This window comes from Parasteatoda tepidariorum, chromosome 1 (assembly GCF_043381705.1).
Source record: "Parasteatoda tepidariorum isolate YZ-2023 chromosome 1, CAS_Ptep_4.0, whole genome shotgun sequence".
Lineage (NCBI taxonomy): Eukaryota > Metazoa > Arthropoda > Arachnida > Araneae > Theridiidae > Parasteatoda > Parasteatoda tepidariorum.
In genome coordinates, this window is record NC_092204.1 from 49991270 (window position 1) to 50016953 (window position 25684).

General features: G+C 27.4%; 3 protein-coding genes across 4 annotated transcripts in view; 1 reads left to right on the forward strand and 2 right to left on the reverse strand.

Annotated features, from left to right (window-relative positions):
* The window catches only part of LOC107438728 (integrator complex subunit 2), a 24387-nt gene extending 7351 nt beyond the window's left edge, over window positions 1-17036 (reverse strand). Inside the window, exons 1-10 of one of the 2 annotated variants that reach the window (XM_016051068.3) lie at window positions 16390-17036; window positions 12785-12923; window positions 11423-11522; window positions 8942-9055; window positions 7505-7635; window positions 6625-6813; window positions 5558-5730; window positions 4834-5031; window positions 1179-1362; window positions 233-355 (exon numbers count right to left, since the gene is read on the reverse strand). In XM_016051068.3, coding sequence (XP_015906554.1) covers window positions 233-355; window positions 1179-1362; window positions 4834-5031; window positions 5558-5730; window positions 6625-6813; window positions 7505-7635; window positions 8942-9055; window positions 11423-11522; window positions 12785-12923; window positions 16390-16670 — 1632 coding nt within the window. In that variant the 5' untranslated portion in view covers window positions 16671-17036. The remainder of the gene's footprint in view (window positions 1-232; window positions 356-1178; window positions 1363-4833; window positions 5032-5557; window positions 5731-6624; window positions 6814-7504; window positions 7636-8941; window positions 9056-11422; window positions 11523-12784; window positions 12924-16389) is intronic. The other variant, XM_016051069.4, reaches the window with a different exon arrangement.
* LOC107438731 (uncharacterized) lies at window positions 16972-22005 on the forward strand. The gene is made up of 5 exons (XM_016051072.3): window positions 16972-17324; window positions 18212-18337; window positions 19312-19455; window positions 20466-20540; window positions 21317-22005. The coding sequence occupies exons 1-5, from the start codon at window positions 17322-17324 to the stop codon at window positions 21422-21424; spliced, it is 456 nt and encodes a 151-aa protein (XP_015906558.1). The 5' UTR covers window positions 16972-17321; the 3' UTR covers window positions 21425-22005.
* LOC107438720 (ankyrin repeat domain-containing protein 13D) overlaps window positions 21846-25684 on the reverse strand; it is a 27004-nt gene continuing 23165 nt past the window's right edge. Inside the window, exons 14-15 of the mRNA XM_043047330.2 lie at window positions 25147-25214; window positions 21846-23452 (exon numbers count right to left, since the gene is read on the reverse strand). Of these exons, the coding sequence (XP_042903264.1) occupies window positions 23251-23452; window positions 25147-25214 (270 nt within the window). The 3' untranslated portion in view covers window positions 21846-23250. The remainder of the gene's footprint in view (window positions 23453-25146; window positions 25215-25684) is intronic.

Sequence of the window (25684 nt, forward strand, 5' to 3'; positions counted from 1 at the left end):
GTCTTAGATACAGTAATAAGTGCTTACTACAAAATACATGATGATGTATAAAATTATAATCAATCAAATCAACAGAAATAAACCAATGCCTCTATAAAATAAGATATACTATACTTAGAATTTTCTTTTTAAATGTTAAAATACAAATGAAAGCAAAATATTTCAAAAGTTATTAAAATAGCTAAGCAGAAAACAAGATTATAGAGTATACTAAACATGAAAATTATCTTACTTTATATTTCGTAAATGCTCTACTTTTTAGAAGTTGATGAATACAATGTACAGGCAAAAATCCAGTTACATTTCTGCTTAAGTTTTTAGTCACTGGAACTTTGACAGCATGTGCAGTAACGACCTACATTTTTAAAAATAAATGTTTAAGCAGAAGTGATATTTCAAATTATAAAAAAAATTGGTTAATACAAGTAGAACTAAAGACAAATTATGTGAAGGAAAAAACAATCTTAATTCAGAAATAATACACTGTAAGATACAACTCTAACAACTTATTGACATGAGGCCTAAAAACAGGCTAGTGAAAGCAGTTTTCTGTCTGAAAAAAGTCTAATCAAATTTACACTATTCTTGAACTTGAGAACTCAGCCTTTCTAGGATAGGTTATAAATAATGTAAAGAGTCATACCAGTCTGGCACAAAGATGTTTTTGTCTGAAAGCAGGCTAGGAGATTCAGAGATAAAAAAACAGATATTCATTCCTCTTTTGAAGAATCAGTCTTTAAAATTCATAGAGTGTTTAATACTGAATCAGAAAATTGATTGCAGCAAATGGGTTTAATATCAGCTATAGGGTAGTGACTGAAGAAGTTAAACATTTGATGTTATTGAAGTTCATGTATTAGTTGTTATTGACCGCCATCCTTGAAACCATCTACTTCCCAGTTAAACAGTGACAGACTGTCAACAGGGGAATAGTCCCGGAATTCACGGTGCTAGACAGTCTTGAAGTCAAAGTCCCGGAATTTTCAATTAACTATTTATTATTTCTTTAGAGCTATCTAATTTTAGTCAGTCTTTGTTCTACAACGCTACATGTAGACAGCTCTGTGCTATAGATGCTGTTGTTATACTAATTTTTTTCCTTATTAAATTTGTTTAATTGTTAAATTAATTATTGTCTTTTTTCCTCCCTTACCCCACAATTTTACACATATATTTACCTGATCAGTAAATATTTCTTGAGTGAAAATGGTTTTCATTCTGGCAAGATTATTGGAACGAATAGGAATCCTCATGCCAAGAGTAGAATACACTAACTCTGTTATGGAACTCATCTGATTACTATGGAAGTGAATAGCAATCAAAAGTAGCATCTCCCCAAAGGAAGCATTCACCCCACTGGTACTGAAACATTAATAATTAAAAAACTCATTTAATAAACATAAAATCAAGGAAAAGGTCAATGTATATAAAATCTACTCTAAAATAGTTAGTACAATTAAAATACAAACAATATTGGGAACATTGTCTTAATGTAAACAGTATTAAAACAGAGTTACATTGTAATGCATTTCAGGTGAATAGTTTAACATTATATACATTAAAATACAATTATGATAATGGCAGTATGAAGGAAAAGAAAGAAGGAAAAAGGTTGATGACATATTGAACAGAGCAGATATTATAGATAGTAGATTTTATCCACATGGATTAATTTATTTTATTTATGATTTATTAAAGAAACATGCCTTTTTGAACCACAAAGTTTTATTATGAACTGTAAAGGCATCATTGGGGGGGGGGAACTAAAAAACTTTAACACAGAAGCTTTTATTTATTAATATATGTACTTCTTTTTTATTTGTAACAGGGAAGTTTTACAAAATAATACAAAAGAGAATAATAACAAAATAAAATAAATAAATAAGTAAAAAGGAAGGAGAGGAAAAAAAAGGAAAGAAAATATTGTTTAAGTGAACCTATAAAGGAAATACAATTTTTGGTCTTGTGAAAAATAGTAAATATGTAGCTACAGAGTCTCGTATAATTTCAAAGAAAGAAAAATGTCCCCCTGCCGGAAAAAAAAATTTAGAACTATATAGGGGAAAGTTGGACAAAACGGGATACCATTATTGTTTTTATTTGCTACAGAAAATCTGTTAAGGAGAACTACACATTATTTTTTTTATAGCTACGTCACTTATTGAAGCACAGAAAAACATATTTTAAACTAATTTTAATGACTGTGAAATAGGAAAAAAAATCATTTTCCAAACTCTTACAAATCCCGTTTTAGCATACCTGGGTCCGACAAAACGGGATAGGGTTTACAATGTTTTATTTTTTGTGAACTAACTAAAAACATAATTAATTGATAGAAAACTGTATAGCAAAATTTCTAAAAATTGTATTTATGGGATTTTATTGCTTCTAACATATTTATATAAACTGTTGTTTTATAATTAAGTACACAAAAATTCTGATGCTACATAAGTTTTTAAAGATTTTATGAGTTTTCAACCATGAACACTTATTCCATAATTTTCACTGTCGAGATGCGCCTGGTGCCCTTAAGAGGGATTTCTTAGCAGTCCTTTCCTCAATTCTCTTGGTTCATTCTTGTAGTTTAATCATCCTTTTTTTTTCTTCTATTTATAATTTACATTTAAATGGAGATGATGTTATTACTACAGTTTTCTTCTTTCTCTTATCAGTAATTTTTTCTGGGAATCAGTCCTTTTACTTGAGGTAGATGTACAACACACTTTGGAAGGATGGAAGAGGGTAGCTTAGGCCGATAACAAGAGAGTAATAATCCTAAAACTGCACACATCAGCCTGGTGTTCAATGCCTGGAAGTTCTTGCTGTTAAATCAGTGGTGACAGACAATGCATATAGGTGATCTGGGAAGACGTCAGGATTGTAAGGACTTATACCAGTTTTACTAAACCCTTTAATGGTAGTTTCTGCAACGGCTGCCAGTGAGTAGGCTGCGTTGAACAGTTTTGTAACCTCCTAAATTATAACGCACCTACCTGGATGGTTGAACAGCCACTTTCGAACTTCTTGTTCATAATACGCGCTCAGTGGAGCCAGGAAACTGATATCCAGGGACACTTTCGAACTTCTTGTTCATAATACGCGCTCAGTGGAGCCAGGAAACTGATATCCAGGGACTGAAGGCGATGAGTTGTATGTGGGGGGGAAGGCCATTTTTTTCCCTGTGTTAAAATTATGCTTAATATTGTTTCTCTCAGCTAACTCAAATGCTAGCATTCATATGCCCGTTAGAATTATACCAAATAATCTCTCTTCTAGAGCCAATACATGCTCACGCGCTCTTTCTTGTTCAGCATTGAATACTGTCTCTTATCTGTCCAACTTTTTCACTGCTGCCAATCTAGTGGTCAATGTATTTGCACGAGACTTTTTTACTTTTCTTTCAATATAGTAATAATAATATAGTAAAAGTATTAGCCCAACAATTAAATAGGTGGATAAAACGGGATATAAAAAAAAACTCTATCCCGTTTTATCCAACTCATAAGTATCCTGTTTTGTCAGACTCAGACACTTTTCAAAGCAAACATGGCTGCTGCCTAAATGTGAAAGAAAATAAGATTGACTAGATATGAGAATACTCGTTAATAAATGCCTCATCAAATGTAATACTCACCGGAATTGTAATCCTATATATATAGGTAGTACAATGTGAAAAACAATGCTCGTAACTGTGGAAAGTGGCAAAAAAATGGAGTAAAAAAGTTTTGACACCTACAACTTTCTATCAACTACTGATCTCCAGACGGTACGCACTGAAAATGATATAATCACAGTCAAATAACAAGTATCTGTCGTCGTCCGCTAGATAGCTGCAATAGTCTGGTCCCTAGGCGAGATATCCCATTTTATCCAACTCTCCCCTACTTGCCGAAGTAAGATTTTATAATGAGAATATCATTTAATGAATTATTACTTAAGTATACTAAATGAAGATTTAACTTATAGTTTCATTAAATTACAACCTGCATCTTTAAAAAAATACCACTGGTTCTAGCTAATTGAATTCAAACAAGTGACTTATTATATTAAATAGTGAGTACATTAGCCATATTTAAATATAATTCTGCTAATTTCAAATTTAAAAGGGTAGGAATTTTTTACAACAACAAACTTACAGAATTTATTACATATAATCATATAATAAATTTGGTTAGATGTATACATTCTCCTTTAAAACTTAACTAATAGTTATAATTAGGAAGTAAATGCCACATCATTTAATATTTAGTTATTAAAAATATTATTTTCGTGATATTACAACTTGAATGGCAACATGTTATTTTGAATTTAGCCTTTCATTTAGTCTTAAAGGAGACGGAGTAACACAATATCTACCACTTGACTATCTGTCCGAGGATGCTTGAAAAATAATCAATGTTATGTGTCCTTATGCAAAATGTTGGTGTTTTCTTTTCCTTATCTACATAGGTTGAAAACAAATTCCATTTTGGAAAGTTTTAAGATTTTTTTATAAAGAAAAAAATTTAATGTCAGTGTTTTCTCACCTTTTATTAGGAGGTAAAAAAAATTTGTTTAAAAGGGGAAATTTAACTTTGTTTTATATAACATAATTGGGACCAAATACATTTTTATAAGCAAAATATTCAATTATCTGTTATGTCATTCAATAGGATAAGTTGCACTAAATGAATTATTTTGTATAAAAACTAGAAAAAGTGAACATCCAAAGCAATTGCAGAATCTCTTTCAATATTTCTTTTTGCTTTGTAAATTTCTCAAAAATTAGTGTAATTGTTCACTAAATTCAAAAAGAAAAAGCATAGCATCTTTTAAAGCATTAAATAATTTTACCTTCCGAAATGACTCTCTTCTTTTAAAAGCCATTGAATCCAGTCAATAGCTCTTTTCTCTTGGTCAGTAGTAGTAAGTAATGAAGGACAAGCTAAAAGCATACAGAGGCCAAGAGACACAAATCTAATTCCAGCAGGACTGGGAGGAGGATGTGATGTAAGAAGCTGAAGCAGCAAATTGATTTCTTCTTCCACAAACCTTAAAGAATAATAATAATAAAAAAATTGAAGATCAGTATTTAATAACTTAAGTATTTAAGGAATGACTTACTTGATAAGAGAACTTTAAAATGATATCAATTTTACAAAATCAGAAAAAGGACAGAGAAGATTTAGTATAAAATGCAAACAGTAAAATAAGAAAAGGAAAGAGGAAAACTGATTATACTATATAAAAAAACTAAGGAAAGAAAACACAATATTTGGTTAAGCAAAAATTCATAATATAATATTTAAAATTGAGTAAAGTTAATTATAGCATTTGATTTTATATTTAAATCATTGAACAATACAAAACTAATATGATAAAAAATTATTTTTCAATACAGGGCAAAAAAAAAAATTTATATAATAAAACATTCATAAAAGTTATCAGTAAATTTAAATTGTTTTTAAAATAAATAATTTGAGATCAGTAAATATTTATATAAGATTGAGATAATTATGTGTACTTTAACACATTGTAAAAAAATTAGAAAAAAAAATTAAATGATTTAAAAAATAACCTTAAGCCACCAATGCCCCTAAGAGCACAGTATAAGCGTAACAAAGAACTTGCTTGAACAACTTTGGCATCAGGTAAATTATGATGATCAATACTAAAAAGGACCAAGTTTTTAAGCCTCTGAAGAAGTTCTTCTCTTAGAAGGTGAGTAGGATTTCCATCTCCTTCAGGTTTCTATAAGATTAAAAAGAAAATTAAAAAAAAAAAAAAAAAAATGGTAAATCAAAGAGTAAATATGACATAAATGGTTCATTAAACTTTTGTTATATATACAGTTTATTAAGAACATAACTGAAAATTCTGTAATACTGTTTTTTCAGCTCAGAAAAAAGAATTCCACTAACACTAATGCAAGTTACCATTAGTGGTATCATACACTGTTTTTCGCACCATAGCTAAAGAAACTCACGGTTATATAATTATATGATTAAATGCTGTTTTGAATGAATGTCAAAAACTAGTTTAAAAGATGGAAAGTGAAAACACACTGAAAAAAAAATCGTTTTAGTTCATATAAAAAATAATAATTAGGTTAATAACATTTATGTCATGCATAATTTTAATTTCATTGGGCAGAGCTTGTGTGTCAGTTTTGTATAGATTGTGTATATATTATCCTTTCAATATAATTATGCAAATAATTAAGTGAAGATTATGCATTTGGTATTAGATTATATGTACATACACATATTCTCTTTTCCTGAATAAATCTAGCAACACTCTTCTCTATCCCTTCACATAAACAATAAATAAAAATTAAGAAAAATGCATTCATTTATTTTTATATATTCAAAAAATTAGATACTATTATAATTGTTTCACAATCTACTTTAAAATATAAAAGCTACTGTTTTCTTTTGGTGGTTTGTTTTAATTTTTAACAGGAAAAATATAATCTCTAATTTCCAGATAAAAACGTATTAAGACAAATTTTTGTTTTGTAAAAAATTAATGTTAAATGAAGAGAGATTTAAAAAGGAACACTTATCTTCAAAACATTAGGAGAAAAAAATGATATGCAGTGTAAAATGTAACTTAAAATTAGAATCAGAAAGGGTGACAACTTACTTTTTGACAATTTCTAAAGTATTGTCCAAACCAGTTTCTAATTTTATCATCACTTCCCAGAAGTAATCCACTTATAAAAGCTACAAGATCTCCAACAATAGAATTGTGATTTGCATTTTTTTCTTCTTCAACTCGACAATAATCTAAGGTCAGAATAATAGTCAGTCCTGGCATATGACAAAGTTCCACCTTTTGAAGAAAATTAATTATAAAAATTTAGTTTTAATAACTTGGTGTCCATGGAAAAAAATGTAAAGGCTAACAATGTTATGTTATTTTTGTTAATGTTATTTTTTAACAATAAAAACATACTTTTTATAATTTATTCTAAAATAAGTAATTTTTGCTTGGAAATCACAATAAACAATGTTAATACAAAATGATTGAAAACAGGTAAAGTTTAGTTTTAAAATTCAACATTTATTAAACTACAATTCAACACCTATTAAGCTACTTTCGTTGAAAATATGTGTTCTATCAGATAAAAAGATAAATATAAGTAATATATAGACAAAGTGAAAAAATTAACTTTCCGATTTAAACCCTTCCCTCCATTTGAAAGATTATTTTTGGGAGAGGGGGGGGCATATCAAAACATAGTAGGACCAAAACATCATTTTTTTTACCAAAAATTTGAATGAAATATTCAATGTGTGCAAAACACAAAACATATACAATGAAATAACATATAGGATGAAATGGAAGTTAGAATTTATAGCTTTCAATTTTTTTAGTGAAATGTATAAATTTATATGAGCAGTATATACTTCTTTGGATAACAATTATTGAAAATTTCTTAAATTTAATGGCAAATAAATAATCTCTCAAAAATACCATACAAAATAAAGCTTTTCAAATCTTATATATGAAATACACTTACAGCTTTTCTACGAACTGAAAGAATTTCAGCCATATTCATTTGACACAAAACTCTTAATGCTTTAATGCGAATTTTTCCTAAAGGTGCATCTTCATCATGTTTATCTCCATTACTAATTAGTGTAGCACAAACTGTAAATAAGACAAAAAAAAAATACTGTTTGAAACACTGTTAAATTAAAAGCACAAAGTCTATTAAATTTCATTATTCAGTACTAGTAAAGATATTACAGTACAGAACCCGTTATCCGGAAATCAGAAAACCGGAAAACCAAAAAACCTGAACGAAATTCGATAAATTTTCCCGCCATTTAAAAAAATTTATTTTTCTCGTAAGATTTTAGGATTTTTCATTCTTTTTTGAAAGATGTTTACCTTACCATCATTTTGGAAATAACCATTAGTATATTACTTCAGCTTTTTTTCTTCTGTTTAAGATTATTTCCAAATATTTTTTTTTTTTTAGTTGGATTTAACAATAAAAAAAAGGCTTTTTGCAGCGATTCAGAAAACCGGAAAAATCAGTTATCCGGAATAACGATGGCCCCGATTGTTCCGGATAATCGGTTCCCTACTCTAGCATGAAAAATTAGTTTCATTCAATTTAGTGTTGCTTGTATACAGTAGGACCTTGATTATAAAAAGTAATTGAGACTAGACTCACTTCAAATAATTGATATATTCGTATTATAGAGACAACATTGTGTCTTAATCTATTATCTACAATAAATTCTGAAAATATAGGTTTTCACCTAATAGTGTCCTAGCTTAAGCCCAGCTCTTAATTCATTAATTCAATTACAAAAGGCACAAAGATCAAACGCCTTATCACAGACAATTACAGATATTTATAATATTTTGTAAGTCAAAAAAGTTTTAAAACATTGATATATCAAAATAATTAATTAATTTCAAATATTTTTAATTTCACAAAAGAGTAAATATTTTATCCGCTAAAACATAAATTCTAATAATAAATTTAATTAATAAATTCTTAAAAATCAGAAAACTCTTTAATTTAAATTCCAAATAGAGCAGAAAAAATAGGTCACAAATAGAGCAGAAAAAATAGGTTAGAAGAAAATACTGCTTCCTTCACAGTACATTTTATATTTGTTTAAAAGTTAACAAAATATTTTTATTATATTATGTTGTAAATATAAGGTTTAGGGTAACAGAATTTATTTAATTGACACAGCTAATTCCAACGAAATAAATTCCGTTACCCTAAACCTTATATTTACAACATAATATAATAAATAGTTTTTTAAAATACGGAAAAAGGGTAGCTACATGATAGTATACTGGAAACATAACAAAACTCATACCAACAGAGAAACTGAGAGAAACATTTTTAACTAACAGTGTATACATTTTTGAGTTTATGCAAAACGTAAAGTTTATTTAAAAAGTAAATTATAACTTAATCCCTTATTACCTTCTTGGAAGCTATCAGGAGAATTAGCAACTAATCGGCACAGCATATAAATTCCATTAGGCACATATAAAAGTGCTTCAGCAATATCTGGTATGTAAAGCAATCCAGGCAACTCTGTTAAAGTAAGAAGAAACATTAAATACATCCAATATATTCCTCAAATTAACATCATCATTAAAAATTTAAATTTTTGATAGAAATTTTGCATAAAATAAATGTTATTTTAAATCTAAGATATGGGAGCATATCAGCCTCACCAGGGTTCCAACTCAATTTTAGAAAAAAAATTCCCTGACTTTTCCAGGTATACTAGGTAAATTTAAATGAAAATTGAGACCATGTTTTCATCAGAAAACTTTGATTCTTTTATTCATAATGTGAAATATTAGATTTTCTGCGTAAAAAAAAATATTTATTGAGGAAGGGAACATTTCAGTTTGACTAAAATGTGAAATTTATACAACAAATAATTGTAATAGATGTTAGAATTATTTAAGTCGAATCTCAATAACTGACTACTGTTACGTTACTGACAATTTTAAGACTGATTATTTTCTAGGTATGATATAAAGAATATTCCAGGTTTTTGTAAAAAAATTGCAACTTTCCCTGACTATTCCTTGTTTTCCCTGACCTGTGGAAACTCTGCTTCACTGAAGCTTTTTTATAGCACAATTTTTTTCAAAGATTAAAATCATAAAAGAACAAAAAAATGTGCAGAATTAGCATTGGAAGTGAAACATGTGGTCACTGCAATGACTAGGGCAACTCAACAAACGTTTTCTATCCAGCTTTGATAAACTAAGTGACTTTTATAGTATTCATTGCACATTTCTTCGCCACAGAACAGAATAAGCAACATAAATGAAAGGCTGTGAACATGAATGAAGTCACTAGTAAAGTAGTGAAGGAGTTCTATTTGTGTTCGTTGACGTTATGTTGAAGGATTCTTTGTTTGCTATGACAGGAAGTAATGCAGAGATAGCATCTAGTTTGGAAAGAAATACACTACAATTTGCTTCCTAGTAAGGTGGATATGATGAAAAGTAATGCAGTAAAACATGCTATATTTATATCAATAACATGTAAGAAAGTTGCACGTGAAAATTATGTCAAAGTCATTAAATGATTAGTGAATTTTTTGTTGTTGTCAAGATTAAGACTCTTTTTAAGAGTCACTCATTTTAAAAGTTACTATTTTAAAGCAATGGTCAACAATTTAAAAATGTACAAGTAAAAAGTAGTTAGAATCATAAAAAAAAAATTACATCGAGCAAATTTGTGAAATGAATTAAATGTCCACTGCAACACTAATATTTTTAGCCTTTTTTTGCTTAAGTTAAAAAATTATTTCTGTCTACTACTAGTCATAAATACTTTCCTTGAAAAAATTTATGACTCATGAAAATGTGGGACACCAGTAAGAAACTATTTATGTAAAAAAAAACAGGTTCTATGATGCAAGTTTGTGAAATTCTCTTTTTAAATCTCTGGTGCACTATAAATTTTTTTTCCTTCATAAATGTGCGACATCAACTAATTAGTCTACCATTACAGCAATGTGTTAGCCATCTCAACTAAAGTACCACCTCCAAAAGCGTAGTGGTTGCATTAGGCTTTTTCCATCAAGTAAAATTATAGTTATAATTTCAGTTGATAAATAAGTTAATCAAATAAGTAAGATTTATATTTCAATTATTTTATGACCGTTGAACAGATGATCCAATTTTGGGTTTACGACTACTAATGTTCAACTGCGTAGCCTTATAATTCTGAACCAATTCAGAAGATAAGGAAACTCCTGAATCAGTATCCCCAGAGATATCATTTGTTATGGGAACACGGAGGACTTTGAGACTAGACAGATTTAATGTGCACTAGTCAGGACTTTGAGACTAGACAGATTTAATGTGCACCAGACAACATTTACTACAGGGGGAGTCTTCTGTTGGCGGGGATCGAACTCATGACCTCTTGGACTTGGGTCCAGTGCCCTACCAACCACAGTACACAATATTGCATTTTAAATTAGTAGTGGCTTAATAAGAGGAGGAAAAGGGTTAGAAGCTTATGTACTGACCACACTTTTTCAAATGAGATATTTTACAGTTGGTATTACTAGGGTTTCGGATTAGCAAAAAAAAGTAATATGGATTTATATGTATATAAAATGAGATATGTTATAATTCAAATAAATAGAAAGTGAAATAAATGAGTAAGTTACAAAGTTAATCCTAATGTGATAGTGAAAGTAATGAAGCAGTTAAGTAAATTATCTAAAATGAACTTTTAAAAAAGAATTGTGAGAATAAAGAGGTTAATTATCACTTCTGAATCATAAACATAAAAATAATTTAGATTTTACAAATTAAAATTTTTTTAAATGAGTAAATGATTTCTAAATTAAAACAAATCAAATTTGTAGAATATTTAATTATAATCTAAGACAGATAACAGATAAAAAGATAAGTGTAATTATACCAGCTTGAGCAATACATAAAACATCCCCAATTTCATCTAAATAAACTACACTTTCAAAGAGCTCTGAACTGTGCACAACGTCAAGACCACCATCTTTAACCTACATAGAAAATACATTTGGTTTGATTAATTTTTAAATTCTTTAAAATGGCAAATAGGTAAAAATCGTACTAAAACATGATGAATTTAAAATACAATCTTAGAATAAAACAGTAGAGCATCATTAATATGTCATAAATTTGTGGAGCCCGATTGCCACAGTGCCTAAAAAATAGTAGCTGTCGCTCAATATTTTAGCAAAGTTAGTTAAGTAGACTAAACAGCAAAAAGTTGTTACACTAATTATTATTCCATAAAATGCTGGCAACTAAAAATTGGCACTAAAACCAAGAAATGCTACAATTTTGCAGGCCTCTGTATATGTTTATAATTTAAATAACAGTGTTCCACTTAGATCATTGATTGCTATCCGTCCAATGAAATAGTATTTGGTAACTTCATTATCATTTAACTACATACACGATTCAATCAAAGTGCTCAGAGTTATAAGAAGAAATACTCAAAATTTAAATGAGTCATTTAAGATTAAAATTGCAAGGCAAGACATTGCTTTATTACTTCTCATAAAATTTTAATTAAAGAAAATTATATTTTCTTGAATTATGCAGCTAGAATGTTATGTGTGCACACATACAGATTTTATAAAAATTCTTTATAACCATCAATAATGTAAAAAAAGGAAGGAAAAAAAAAAACAATAATTAAATACTTTTTTTGTAATGAAGATTTTTATCTTCCGTTTTATGGTATTTGTCACAAGCATTCTGATTCAATTGACAAAAGTACTGTTTCACATGGTCTAAATATTTTTAGAAATGACACAAATTCATCTTTTCCTTTATCAGAGTTACTTATTTAAAAAACACTTATTATTTTCTAATTATATTGAATAAGTATGAATTTGGACCATTGATGTTTTGATTTTGATCACTTCCTTCAATTCTACTCAATAAGACATCGGTTTTAATATATTGGTTGTTGATAAATCGTAACATATACTCAACATAGATACATATTTTATAAGGAAAAAAAATATTTATGTATTTACTAAAAAGAAAATGAAATAGGCCATTTGATCATAAATCTTTTTCTGTCCCTATTTACCCGAAAAATGCATAAAGAACAGTTCATTAAAAATGTATATCAAACTTTATAGAAACTTAAACATCCTGTTTTACATAAGATTGAAGTTGCACACATTTTTTTGTTGTTATAATTAGTAACTTTTTGGGAAATATTAAAATAATGTCATAATAAACAACTAACAAATTTTTTAAAATTAAGTATAACTTTCTATGTCACCTGAGCCATTATTATCAGCAGCTCATTAAGTAAAAGTCTCAATCTTCTAGCTGCATCACTCCGTTCAAATTCTAATGCTAAACCATTTGTTAAAGTAGGAATCAATGCACTTTCTCCAACAATTGGTATTGTTCTACACCTGAAATAAAAGGTGATAATTATAGAAGAAAAAAAACCTAAAACAACTCAAAATCATTAGTTTAGATATTATAATGTCATGCAACAATGTCGTATGATAAAGTAGCAATTCAACTCAGTATAAGTTATAATTTAATAACAAAATAAGTAAGATTGTAAGCAGAGATAAACAAAATTTTTGTAATATTATCTGCCTATATTCTTTTTTCAAAGCACATCTATTTAATGCCATGGAGCATTTGTATAAATATATTTTTAATAACAGTGCAGGAAATCCTGGAAATGTTTCGGCCAACTGAAAATTTTTTTGACCTCACAAATCAGTGGTGTAAATAAAACCCTGCAACCCTCCACATTTTCAGGGGAGCATACTAGGTTTGAGGAGACATTTAAAAATAATAACATGTTTTTAATAAAAAACAGAAAAATAATAAAATATTTTAATTTACTTTATAAATAGTAATAACCCTTAACTAAACTTTGAATATAATTATTATAAGTTAGTGAGTAGGCAGGGGTAGCTGGATTGGCAGGGCGCTGGATTCTTGTTCGTGAGAATGGGGGTTCGAATTCGGTCGGCCGAAGACTCCCCCATGTGACAGAAATGGTGACTGGCACACGTCAAATCTGTCTGGTAATGAAGTCTTCCATGTTCCCATAACAAATTATACCTCTGGGGGTACTGAATTGAAGATTAATCATTCTTTTGTTCATGTCAAAACTACGATCTGTGAATGTATGAATGGGTCCGTCTTATAAGCCGGTGTGACGTATGGGTGTGACAGAAGTCAAATTCTTGGCCACAGACGGCGCCTTTGGAAAACATAAACAATAGCATCTATTGCCTTCATGGTCTACGACAACAACGAGATAAGATAGTGAGTTATCTTCTTGTATTATTGAAAAATTTTCTTTTTCAGTATGGTAAGTCTATACAATGTTTTAATTTAGTTCCTTAATCCCTTTTTTTGATCACAATAATGATTTTCAGTATCTAAAATTAAAATGAAATAAATGATTTTATATACAAGAATATCTATTCACTACAGTGCTATTTTTTCAAATTATAATTTTAAAGTTTTTATCATAAATCTAAGATAGGGCACACTTAAATTTTGTAGAGAGCAAGTTTAAGTCTGTGTACAATCCTGCCTTAAACCATGCTTGGAATGACTGTAAATATTTACCAAAATTAGGAAATTATTCATAGTTGAAAACAATGTAAGCAGCATTGATAAAAAAAAAAAAAACTAAATTCAAATGAGTGTGAAAACAGAAATCGGATCGATGTATGGGATAAAAATGTTACTAATTGATTATGCAGCAATTTGTTAACAAAATATTCCAAAATAAACAAGGATAAAAGAAATGAGACAAATATATAATTTTGATTTGATTATTAAGTTACAAATAGCAATTTATGACATATTAGTAGATAATGTTGAATACTACTTACACACGTAGCTAAATTTTTCAACAAAAATAAGCACCTTTTATGCACTCAAAAAATATTTTTAAGCACTTTAAAAAATTATCATAACTAGGCAGAGTTGACAAGTTTTTAAAAATTGACGGCTTTATTCGTCTTGTTAAAATAACCCTTTTGACATAGTTCTTGACAATTGTCAAAAACCCAAAATTTTAGCTTAAGGATAATTATTACCATTATAAATATGAAGTATTTTTAAATTATCAATTCAAAACTAACTGAATCCTGAAATTGAGAATATAGCAGAGTTGCACATGAGAGGGCAAAAATCCTTCCCACTGAATCCTGCTCAGTATACGCACATGCAGACTCGCAAGTATTTTATCAAACATGTAAAAAGAATTTCGTTTTCATAAGTTACGGATCGACGGCACGTCCACATAGATTGGGGTTGAATTAATCGTTAAAACGCTGAACAGAACAATGTCATTTTGCATAATTTTTGGCGAAAATAAATATGATAAGGAAAAAATTTCTCATTTTGGTGAGGAGAAAATAAAGCACTTTTTAAAAACACCCTATGGAAAAAGCCCCTTTAAGGGCTTTTAAAAAACTAAAATCGAAAATAAGCACCTTTAAGCACTCTTTAAAAATGCTATGCATCCTGTTACATTGTTAATCAAAAACTTGTCCTATCATACTATTTTTTAATAAAAATTCAAATTTAAATTCAGAACAATATACCATTTTTAGGGCAAAAAGTTTGATATTGGTCATTATATCAGAATATTTTTTTTCATAAAAAACGAATTTTTGAAGCTGACTTAACACAGTTTTCACCCAAAGTTCATGGAAAAGTGGCGTAGTAACCGAGGCTCGATTAATATGGATGGACTTATTAAGGAAACTCCAAAATAAAACTTAAAAACTTTTATTATAAATTAGGAAAAACGGAATTTAAACAAACGATCTTGGGCCAGCCAAACTTACTCGCTGCGGATCAAAACAAGACTAACTCTTTTTAGGAAGGAGATAATTCCTAAAATTTTTGCAATGACAGTGCCACCGCTTAATTAATACAAATAGACAAAATAAAAAATAAAGAATATTATTAACCTTTCCCTCCAAGTTATGGGTTTTAATCAAAATTTAAACACAAAACTGATACTGAAACTTGAGAAACTGATACTTAGCACTAGAAAACACAAATCTGCATAATAATAAAGATATAAAACACTTAAAAAAACACTTTATGTGGAATTGCATTAAGTTGGTTAATATATGTTTATTAATTCCTGATTTTTAATCAGCTAGTAAGATTCAAAATGCATAAAAAGTATTCCTTTTTTTATTATAAAACTGGTAGCCGTCCATTTAAAGAAAATATTGGTTTTCTTTGCTTGATTGAAAAAAAATCACTATTATTTATTATATTAAAATTTCCACACTACTACTAAGGGGATTTCCATATTAACACCTAGGTTAAAATAATGATCAGTTTTGACAACTTTTTGGCAGAGTTAGAGAAACTAAAAAAAAAAAAAATTCCCAGAAGGGGATTAACTCAAAGGGTATTGCTCATATCCATTTAAAGAAAATATTGTTTTTCCCTGCTTAATTGAAGAAAAAAAAATCACTACTCCTTATTATATTAAACTTTCCACACTACTTCTAAGGGGATTTCTATCTTAATACCTAGGCCAAAATAATGATCAGTTTAGGCAACTTCTGGGCAGTGTTAGTGAAACTAAAAAAAAAAATCCCAGAAGGGCATTAACTCAAAGGGTATAGCTCATATCCCGGAAAATGTCTACATGTTTTTATTTTTAAATTGGAAGATATCTATTTGACTCCATGGTGATTGTTATTGGCGTGACAGATCACGCTACGGAAATATCCTGGAAAGGTATAGCTCGTAGTCCTTTAACACCTTGGCGATAGTAGTTAGTACAAACTGATAAGGTAACAAAATCTCCCTGTAGGAAGGAAGAAACCGATTAATTAATTGAAAGATGTGTAATGAAAACAAATTTTTAACCTTTGTTGTTCTTTTCGCACATCGACTTCTAAAGCATGGAAGTCTATGGACAAGAGAGCGACAAGTGAATTGACAACTTCGATGCCCGATAGAAGTTGAAGAATTACTTTCCGCTTTTGAGCCCAATCGACAGTTTTATCCAAAGGTGCACATAGAGCCATACGTACTAAACATGGCAAGAGTGGTCTTAGTTCTGTCTCTGTTAATAAAGACAATTCATCTGTATTCACTCTCTGAATTGCAGAGAATGCTTTCGGTAAAACAAACATTCTAGAAGACATTTCAAATTAATATTTTGAAACGATTTAAAATAAAACAAATAATTGATTACTTAACTAGATCATTAAAAATATCAAACTAAGGCCAAATATAACTAAACAGTATATTTGTGTTTTTGAAACAAAGAGTCTTGCTGCCTAGATCTGTACATCTGAAACTTACTTGAAACGAAATAATAAATATCAAAAATGTGCTTATAGCTTACTAATAATTTGTTTAGGTGATAACTATGTCATTTAACTGAATTTTACTGTAATTCTTTCTCTACATAATAATTCTTAACACGAGCAGAAGTAGGTAAGTAAATAAACAAATTGATTGTCGAGGGCGATTGTTTACAATCAACAACTGGAGAAATTTATGAGCACAATCTGGAGCACGAAAAATCCATATTTGCTCTACTTATGTTTAGTTATAATTTTTTTAAAGAGACATATTCATCATAAAAGCTATATGTTAGTCTTTCTGCAAAAAAATGTGACAACATAATTCCTATTAAATTATTTTGCATTTATATTGTTAAGTTAAAATAATATGATTTAGTTTTATTTATTTTGTAAAAAAGAAAATCGTATATGTAAAATATATAGGACTACAGAAGAAACATCGTTGAATTTGAAGTAAAAACAGATAATTAACGTATTTTTAAAAGAATGGTAAGAGTTACATGCTTTTAAATACCCATACATTTCTTAATATCACGCAACGTTTAATATCTTCTAGAAAGCTCTTATAATTGTATTATTGATATTTTTACTGTGTAGACTGAAAACTTGATTATATGATAAGCTGATCTGAATCTAGAAGATTTTTCTGAAATTAGCTTCAGCTAATTTATCCATGAATTTTGCTGGTTACCTGGTATAAATAGTATTTGGCTAAAAATGTTCTATTCTAAATAAAAATTGATAATTTCTTAAACATTTAGGCAAACTTTCTTTACTATCAAATATTTGAATTTATTTCACCTACTCTATTACATAATGGTTTATATTAAGTAACACTTTGTATTTTGGTGAAATGATTTACCGTAAAACTTAATGTGATAACTGACTTATGACAATTTTACTGGTGTGTGTTAAAATCTACTTAAAATAAGCATGAAGCATTAGTTTCATCCTGTTTTATGATGCATTAGCTTTCATGAATTCTAAATATTTGTGTTATATTAGATCTTTGCCTGCAGTGCTACAAAGAATATTGAACCTATGTGCCATTAATAAATATTTTCTTAAATGACATGAAATTTTTTTTATTTCAGCTATTCTGAATACAACTCAGTTCTTAAAATAAATCCCTTTATCTTTAATTACAAGTGCTTATTAATTCATGATACTAGTATGAAGTATCTTCAGATGATTGAAGTATAAATAGATATCCAGTATTGGTGAATCTTGTTTACTTAAAAAATAACTAAAGTGGATAGATTATTTCAATTATTTTGTTTTATTTCCGTAATTGTTTTCTTAGATGATTAATAAATGAGCTATTTAGAGGTAAAATTGAATTAAATATTAACATCATACTTTATAATTTTTTTCAGAACGATACATATGTGGAATCCAAAGAAAAAGAATGGCCATTTCCTATAGCTGTAGTTTTCTGTCTGGCTATAATATCCTATGTGTTCATCTTACTACTTGGATTAATGATCAGAAAATGCCTTATAGTATGTAGCTGTAAACATTTATCATACTATATTTATAGCAATAACGCTATATAATGATCAGCTGGAGTATATCTAGACATTAAAATTTTTTAAAACTATGAATTATCGTTTAAGAAACAAGTTTGTTAAATAGGAAAGCACCAACACACAACTCTTTTTCACTCCGAATTGGAGTTTAGGGCTTCTACAATAGCTTTCCATCCCAGTCTATTTGTGACCATATATTTTTCTTCTCTCCATATCTTTCCCATTCGTTTACAATCGTCCTGCTCCAAGTATTTTTAGGTCTTCCTCTTTTTCTATTGCCCTGAGGGTTTCAATCAAAAAGTTAATTTACTTTATAAATGTACATCAAGACTTTTCCAAATTTAAATGTGTAAATGAGAAGAAAAATAAATAAAAGAGCCTGTATAAAAAAACTTTAACTTTGTTAACTTTTAGAGAACATTATTTTTAATATAAATTTGAATAAGTGAAAATATATTTATTTCTTTAAACTACAAACTAAAAATATTTTCATGATTATTTTTTTTATAAAATTCGAATATGTATTTTTATATTTCAAACAACTTGCTATGAGTGCTTGCCACTACAAACTAATTTTTCCAGATTAAAGGGATTTTTCCTCAGAGACCTCAAATTATTGGGTTGTATAAAAAGGCACGCAAAGTGGGTATTTTATCAAACTATCATGTAAAGGATTGTTTTTCTGCGATTTTAACATTGTACAATTCAGTATACTTTGATAAAGAATAATTCATTCTACTTTTATTGCATTTATCAAGTTCCAGTGTATCAACATATTTTTAACACTTGTGTAGTTTTACTTAATTTTATGGCTTAAGCTTCACTTATATGTTCCAACCACTAAAATTCTTTGTCAATATCATTTACAAATAAATTAGCAAAAAAAAATTAATTTTATTAAATAAATAATTTCTCTTAATCTTCTAATGTTCCCCATTTTTGAACAGGCACGCGGGATATGCACAGATTGCTGTCCAAAAATGAAAAGCAGTCCTGGTTGTTGTGAAGCATGCAGTAATTGTGCTCAACAATGCAACTGGAAACTGCCTACTGTTGATAATTGTTTAGATCTTATATGTCCTACAAAACAAGTGAGTAATGTTTAATCTGTTTAAAAAGGTTTATATTAAAGATAAAAACTTGACTGCACACATCATTATAATTATTTTTGATTTAATGGTATTTTACAGTCAAACCTGTGTAAGTTGACCACTTGTAGTATATAGCTTTAGGATTTAATTTAGACTGATGATAAACTTATAGAGTGGATGAGTAATTTTTTTTTATCTCGTTATTTATATATATATATTTCTTATATGTCACACACAGATCAAAATCTAAAATATTCTAACAAGAAAATTATTATATATTTTTGATATAAAATAAAAATATAAAATAATTTAGATAAAAAATTATTATTTAATTTAGCTAAATTATTTTTACTTTGCAAACACCCCACAGATCTTAAGAAATGAGATTAAATGAAAGAATTAATTACAGTTTGTTACATAATTTTTACCTTAAACTGATTACTTAAAATTTTTTGTTAGTAATGCATACTTCTTTCTTAAACATAAGTACACAAGTTTTAAACAATAGGAAAAATCAACATTAATACTTATTTCCGCATTTTAAAACTTATTTTGAAATGCATTTTAAAAGCAACTTTATGTAAAAGTTAATCAAAAATAGCTTTTCATTTTTCGGTCAATTCACAAAAAGTTCAGGTCATATTTTAATACTATTTCACAAAGTCAGAAAAGTTCTTATATGTAATAAGAGAATAGAAATTTTCTTTAAAAAAAACTTTAATTCATTTTTTGAGCTGTTTAGAACAGCATTATAAATCTTCTTTGTAACTGCTAGGCAAATTTGATTTATTTCAGCGATCAGTCGCCACACAAGTTAGTCAGGTGACAAAGTTTTTGCTCCTTTTAGATAAATTATGTTCTTAATAATAGTGGTCAATTTGTCACATTTCTCTGTATTATAAATTATTACATTTCATAAAATCTTAGAAACAAGATTTAATAATTAATTGACTCTTAGGTTTAAAAAAAATATCACCTTGTGTCTATAAACTGGTAATTTTATCTTTCAGAGAGTCAATTGCATCGAGTTTTTAATGTGTGATTGGGCAAATGTTCAATGCTGCGGGGAAGGAGGTACATATACAGTGAGTTTATTTACTTTTTATACACTTTGGTAGATTTTTTATTGTCAGTAATTCACGAAAAAAAATACTTCTATTAAGAAAGAACTGTACAGGTTTAGCCTACACACAAAATGAGTGAAAATATTTTTAAATATTTAAAAAAAAGTAATTGGGTGCAAATTAAATTAAAGAAAGAAGGAAATAGATTTCAAATTACAGAAAAGTTAATATCCGTGTTTATGGAGCAGAAAATAAAGCCAGCCTTCTGCAACAGAACAATAAATTTGTCAATAAGTACAACTACTAATATGGATTAATTTGACTCACACTAAATCCAGACTTTTGACTATTCAGATTAATACCAAATTTATGAAAAAAAGTTATTTTTTAATAGAGAAGTAACTCTACTAATCACACAAAATAAGCATTGTTTATTTGTAAACTTCCAAGAAAAATAAGCATTTAAAAATTAAATAAAATAGTAATGTGAATATTAAATAATGTTAATAAATTTTTGAAAAAATTGTTATTTTTTTGACAAAAATTTGTCTGAATTGATAATACAAAGTATTAGCACACATCATGTAAGATAAAATCTTATGAATGTATCAATACTTTTTATATTCTAAGTGGATACATATTTATATGAATATTTATACATTAAATATAAAATTTAAGTTAATTCAATTTAATTTCTGATACAGTTTTAATAAATTTCAAAATCTCTCTGCTCCTTATAATAGATTTTTGCCGAATAGTTCAAATTTTCTTTTTAAATAAATAATGTTTCATTACAGTGTGGCAGTGGGGACTATGCATGTACCTGTGAAACTCCCAGTTGTGAAAACATTAATTGTCTATGCTGTGAAATATCATTTAGAAGTGTAGCAACAGAACAAGCCTGAAGAATTTTCCATATTTATATATCAGTATTCAAAATTAAGTATTTTCTTTCCTTGACAAAGACTGCAAGTGAAGGAAATTTTAGCTTTAATGGGAGAAATCTACATAAATACTTGCTTAGAAAATTAATGAGTTTTCTATTATCTCTCAATATTGTGCCCAGAGATTAAGGCTACAAGAAATATATTTTTAAAATAAGTGTTAAGCTAAAATACACCTATTTTTACAATCTAGTCATATTACCTACAATTTTTGTTCTACATTCTTGTATTCAGCATCAGTACCCACTTTCATGACATCACGTTTAACTGTGTACTTAATTTATAATGTACTTTTACCTATTGTAATTTACAATAATAAATTTTCTTTTTTTTTTGAATGTTTGTAAATAATTGTCGATGGTAAAAAAATATTCACAACAGATTAACAATAGAATATTTATTTATAATTATAAATATTGTAACTTAAAGAATAAATATTAAAGTTTCTATTCGACTGTGTTTCATAAAAAGAAAAATTTAGAAATAAAAATAAATATTTCATAATTTAACAAAACATTTAACAAAAGACATCAATGTAAAAGTAAGACAAAAAAAAAATCAATAAATTAATTTTTAACACATTATTAGTTAGTGCAGTAAATTTTATGATTCATCTGTACACTGACTTTATTCAGCTAGAACACTGAAATACAAAGTAACAGAAATATCTTAAAATAAAATAAGTTTAGCCCACTATGTGTTACATATTTCTATTGCATAACAATCAAGATCAATTCAGCGCCACATATGAGCTAATTTTATATACCAACCAGGAATGTGTTAAGATAATTGAAATCGAGTTAGATAACATAAATTATTATTTTTTTTTAAAAAATAAAATCTTTTAAACATAAAATACAAATATGCAGAATTTATTTTCAATTTTTTTCCCCTTCATATTCTGAGAAAATAAATTATTCAGGAGGAAGATTCCTTCCCAGTTTTAGACTCAAACACATAAGCTTAATAATGATTCTTATCAAAAGTTTATTTCAAATAATCTCGATAAAATGCTTAAAAAATTGTTTTATGCATTTCATAGACTGCAATATGTCTAAGTTTTCAAAATACCAACATTTTTATGAAAATGATCAACCACAAATAAAAAATATAAAAAGTCTGATAATTATATCTCTGAAAAAAACCTTAGCAACAACAAATAAATGATAATTTGAATATAATTAGTAAAGACAACAAATATGCCAATCCATTTAAGATCAGTTCTTGAACTTCGAAAACTTGATGGTTAGGTCAATTTTAAATAAATTCAATTAAATTTTAAATAAAAATAAATCAAACTAAAACTTTATATGTACAGGATATTATTTATAGCTTGATATAAATATATACTTCAAATAAATATCAGCTTTAAACTAGATTGTAGCAAGTATAAAAATAAGTTATCAAATTATCATGAAAGTAAGAAAATCAGATTCAAATAAACTTAAGCTATTACAATTCTTATGGATAAAATACATAGTAGAGATAATTATAAAAAAGTTTGCCTGTAAAAAATCAGGTATAAATATGTGCTAGTTGTCTGCATGGTTTGGTAACTTTTCTCAAAAGTTTTTGCAAAAATCATGAAAATACAAAAGGTAACATCTCATCTTGGTTATAGAAGACATAGGGTTTATATGATTTTTTCTTATTCTGAGGGCAAGCTCTGTTGTATAAAATATGGAAAGCATGAATAATGTACAGTTTATCCTATTTGTATTTATTTTCTAAATGTAAAGCATTAAAAAGATGGAAATTTTTTTATAGAATTTAGTTGTCTCTCCATTCTACTGTTCTGCTAATGAAAGTTTCAGTGCTCTTTCTAACATTTCTTGCTCCTCTTGAAGTTGTTTTGCTTCATCTTCTTGAGCTTGTTGAGATAGTTTTAATGCTATTTCTAGTTGAGTTTCTTCACTGGATCTATAATCCTCTATAGGGGAAGAAGCAGTTTTGGGTGCAGCAGTAGAGGATAGGCTTTCTTGTATAGCTCTAAGGGCAAGGTATTGAAAGAATAAATAGCTAAGCAACTAGTTGAGATCTACTACTACATTAATATTCACACATAAATGAAATGTTATATTTGTTCTTTAAAATTATTTGAATATTTTGAGCACTATAATCAAAGACTCCAACCTGTGGTCAGAGTTTTCAAACATAACCATGAAATTTTTTTTAAAGATTTTTTCAAGCCTTTTCAGTAGTTTTATAACAAAATGTGTATCAACAAATTTAAGACATTATAAAATAATTAGTGATTTTTTTAAAACATTAAGTTTCGCCTAAGACAATTAAGAACAATTCATCAAATAATTAACCTAAAGTTGATGATTTTTACATTAAGACCTGTACATTTACATATACAAATCAATGAAAAACTGTAAAAATAAAAATTTAGGATGAGTTTTTAATTATATGGAAAAATTTGATTTCTGTCCTTTCATTTAAATGTTTTAAAAACACATGAAAGAAATATTTAATTGAAAATTTGATTAATATTTTTTGAGAAAATTATTATATCTAGAATTTTAAAGAAAATATAAAGATTTTTCATTCATTTATTATGGCGAAAACACTTTGTATCACTAAAGGGAGAAGCAATGTGAATAAAGCACAAATGAAGTACAGAAATGAACATAATCTAGTTTTGGTTTTCCATACAAAAACCTTCCTCAGAACAAAACATACCATTAAAAAATAAAAATTGACATTTTTATGAAAAATATTGCTTAAGAACGTAAAAGTTAAAAGAATTGAGAAAATAACCCATACATAAATTAAGTGTCATTAAGTGTATCGGAATTTGATAAACCTTAGGGAAATAGCTTAAAAAATAATAAATAGTTTCCAATAAATGTGGAGTTACATTTAAGAAGTCATAACTTGTGTTTGAAAATCTCGTTTCCGTATAATATTGTATTAAATGTATTAGAATTTTAAAAACAATTGGGAAAAATGAATACCACTGAAAAAAACAAACAAAAAACAATCTATCAAAATCTTCGTGAAATGGATAGTAACTTCCAGGGTAACGAACAAAATTGTGTAGAAACTATTGAGAATCTGTAGAATTTGGAATATCTATATAATGTATTAAATACAAAAATTGATAATCATTTATGTATTAAAAATTTGTAATATTAGATGTGTGGAAACAAAATATATAAATATTTTTTATTTATTTAAAGAAAAGCCTTTTCTTTATTTATAAACTTTTAAATGTTCTATTTTTGTACAGATACTGAATTTAAATTACCTTAATATAATTTGAGAAAAATTTTAAACTTTGCCCAGTCTTTAAATGAAAAGTTTCTTACATTAAATTATTTTCATCGAAAAAACAAACTAATATATATCATAAAAGGAGTCAATATATTCCAATAATACCTCTAAGCTAAGCAATAATGGTTTTCAAGCTAAGAAGTTATATACAATAATAAAAGATACAATGAAAAGGAATAGTAATTAATTTTTCTAAAAAGAAAGCATTGGAAAATATCTATTAACTATAATGCTGATTCATGATCATCTTCAGAGCTGGAAATAATTGCATTTAAAAATCTTATAAAATAACAATAGAGTTAACTAACTACATAATATTTTATTAATTTAACCTTTTAAAACTTAACTGCTACAAATAAATTCAATAGAATATTGTCAAAAATTTTTATGACAAAAATATTTACTTTTGCAAATCCTCATCTTCACCATTTGAATTGGGCTTTTGAGCTCGTAAAGCTTCCCAGATTGTCACCTGCGTGAATTTAAAACATATTTCAAATTTATAACTTATTTTTAAGTTTTAAGAAAAATAAAAAAATTATAAGCTTTATTATTAGAATTGAAAAAAAAAATAGTCTAAGAATAATTAAAAAAAAAAGAAAGAATATCAATTAGACATATTTTAATCTCGCAGTACATAAATTGAAACTAACATATAATAAGCTAATGCTTATATCCATATCTTTAGCTAAGTCTTCATAAATCAAAATAAACTTTTATATTTTTAGACAAATAAAAAAGAGTGAAATAAAATTAAAAGACCTATCTTTTGTTATTCCTAATGCAAATGAAAAAAATTGAAAGTCAAATCTATAATACTTTAATTTTACACAAATTAGACTTAATCAGAAATTTCAATACTTTAATTAGAAGTAAAAGTTATTTATTTTATTTTCAAATGACGAAATTCATCAATGTCAAAATAATACCACAACTATGTAA

What these genes read in the sequence shown, in the direction of transcription:
- LOC107438731 (XM_016051072.3), top strand. An exon ending in TGATCAGAAAATGCCTTATA is followed by an intron (nt 18,338 to 19,311) that starts GTATGTAGCTGT and finishes ATTTTTGAACAG; the next exon opens with GCACGCGGGATATGCACAGA. An exon ending in TTATATGTCCTACAAAACAA is followed by an intron (nt 19,456 to 20,465) that starts GTGAGTAATGTT and finishes TTTATCTTTCAG; the next exon opens with AGAGTCAATTGCATCGAGTT.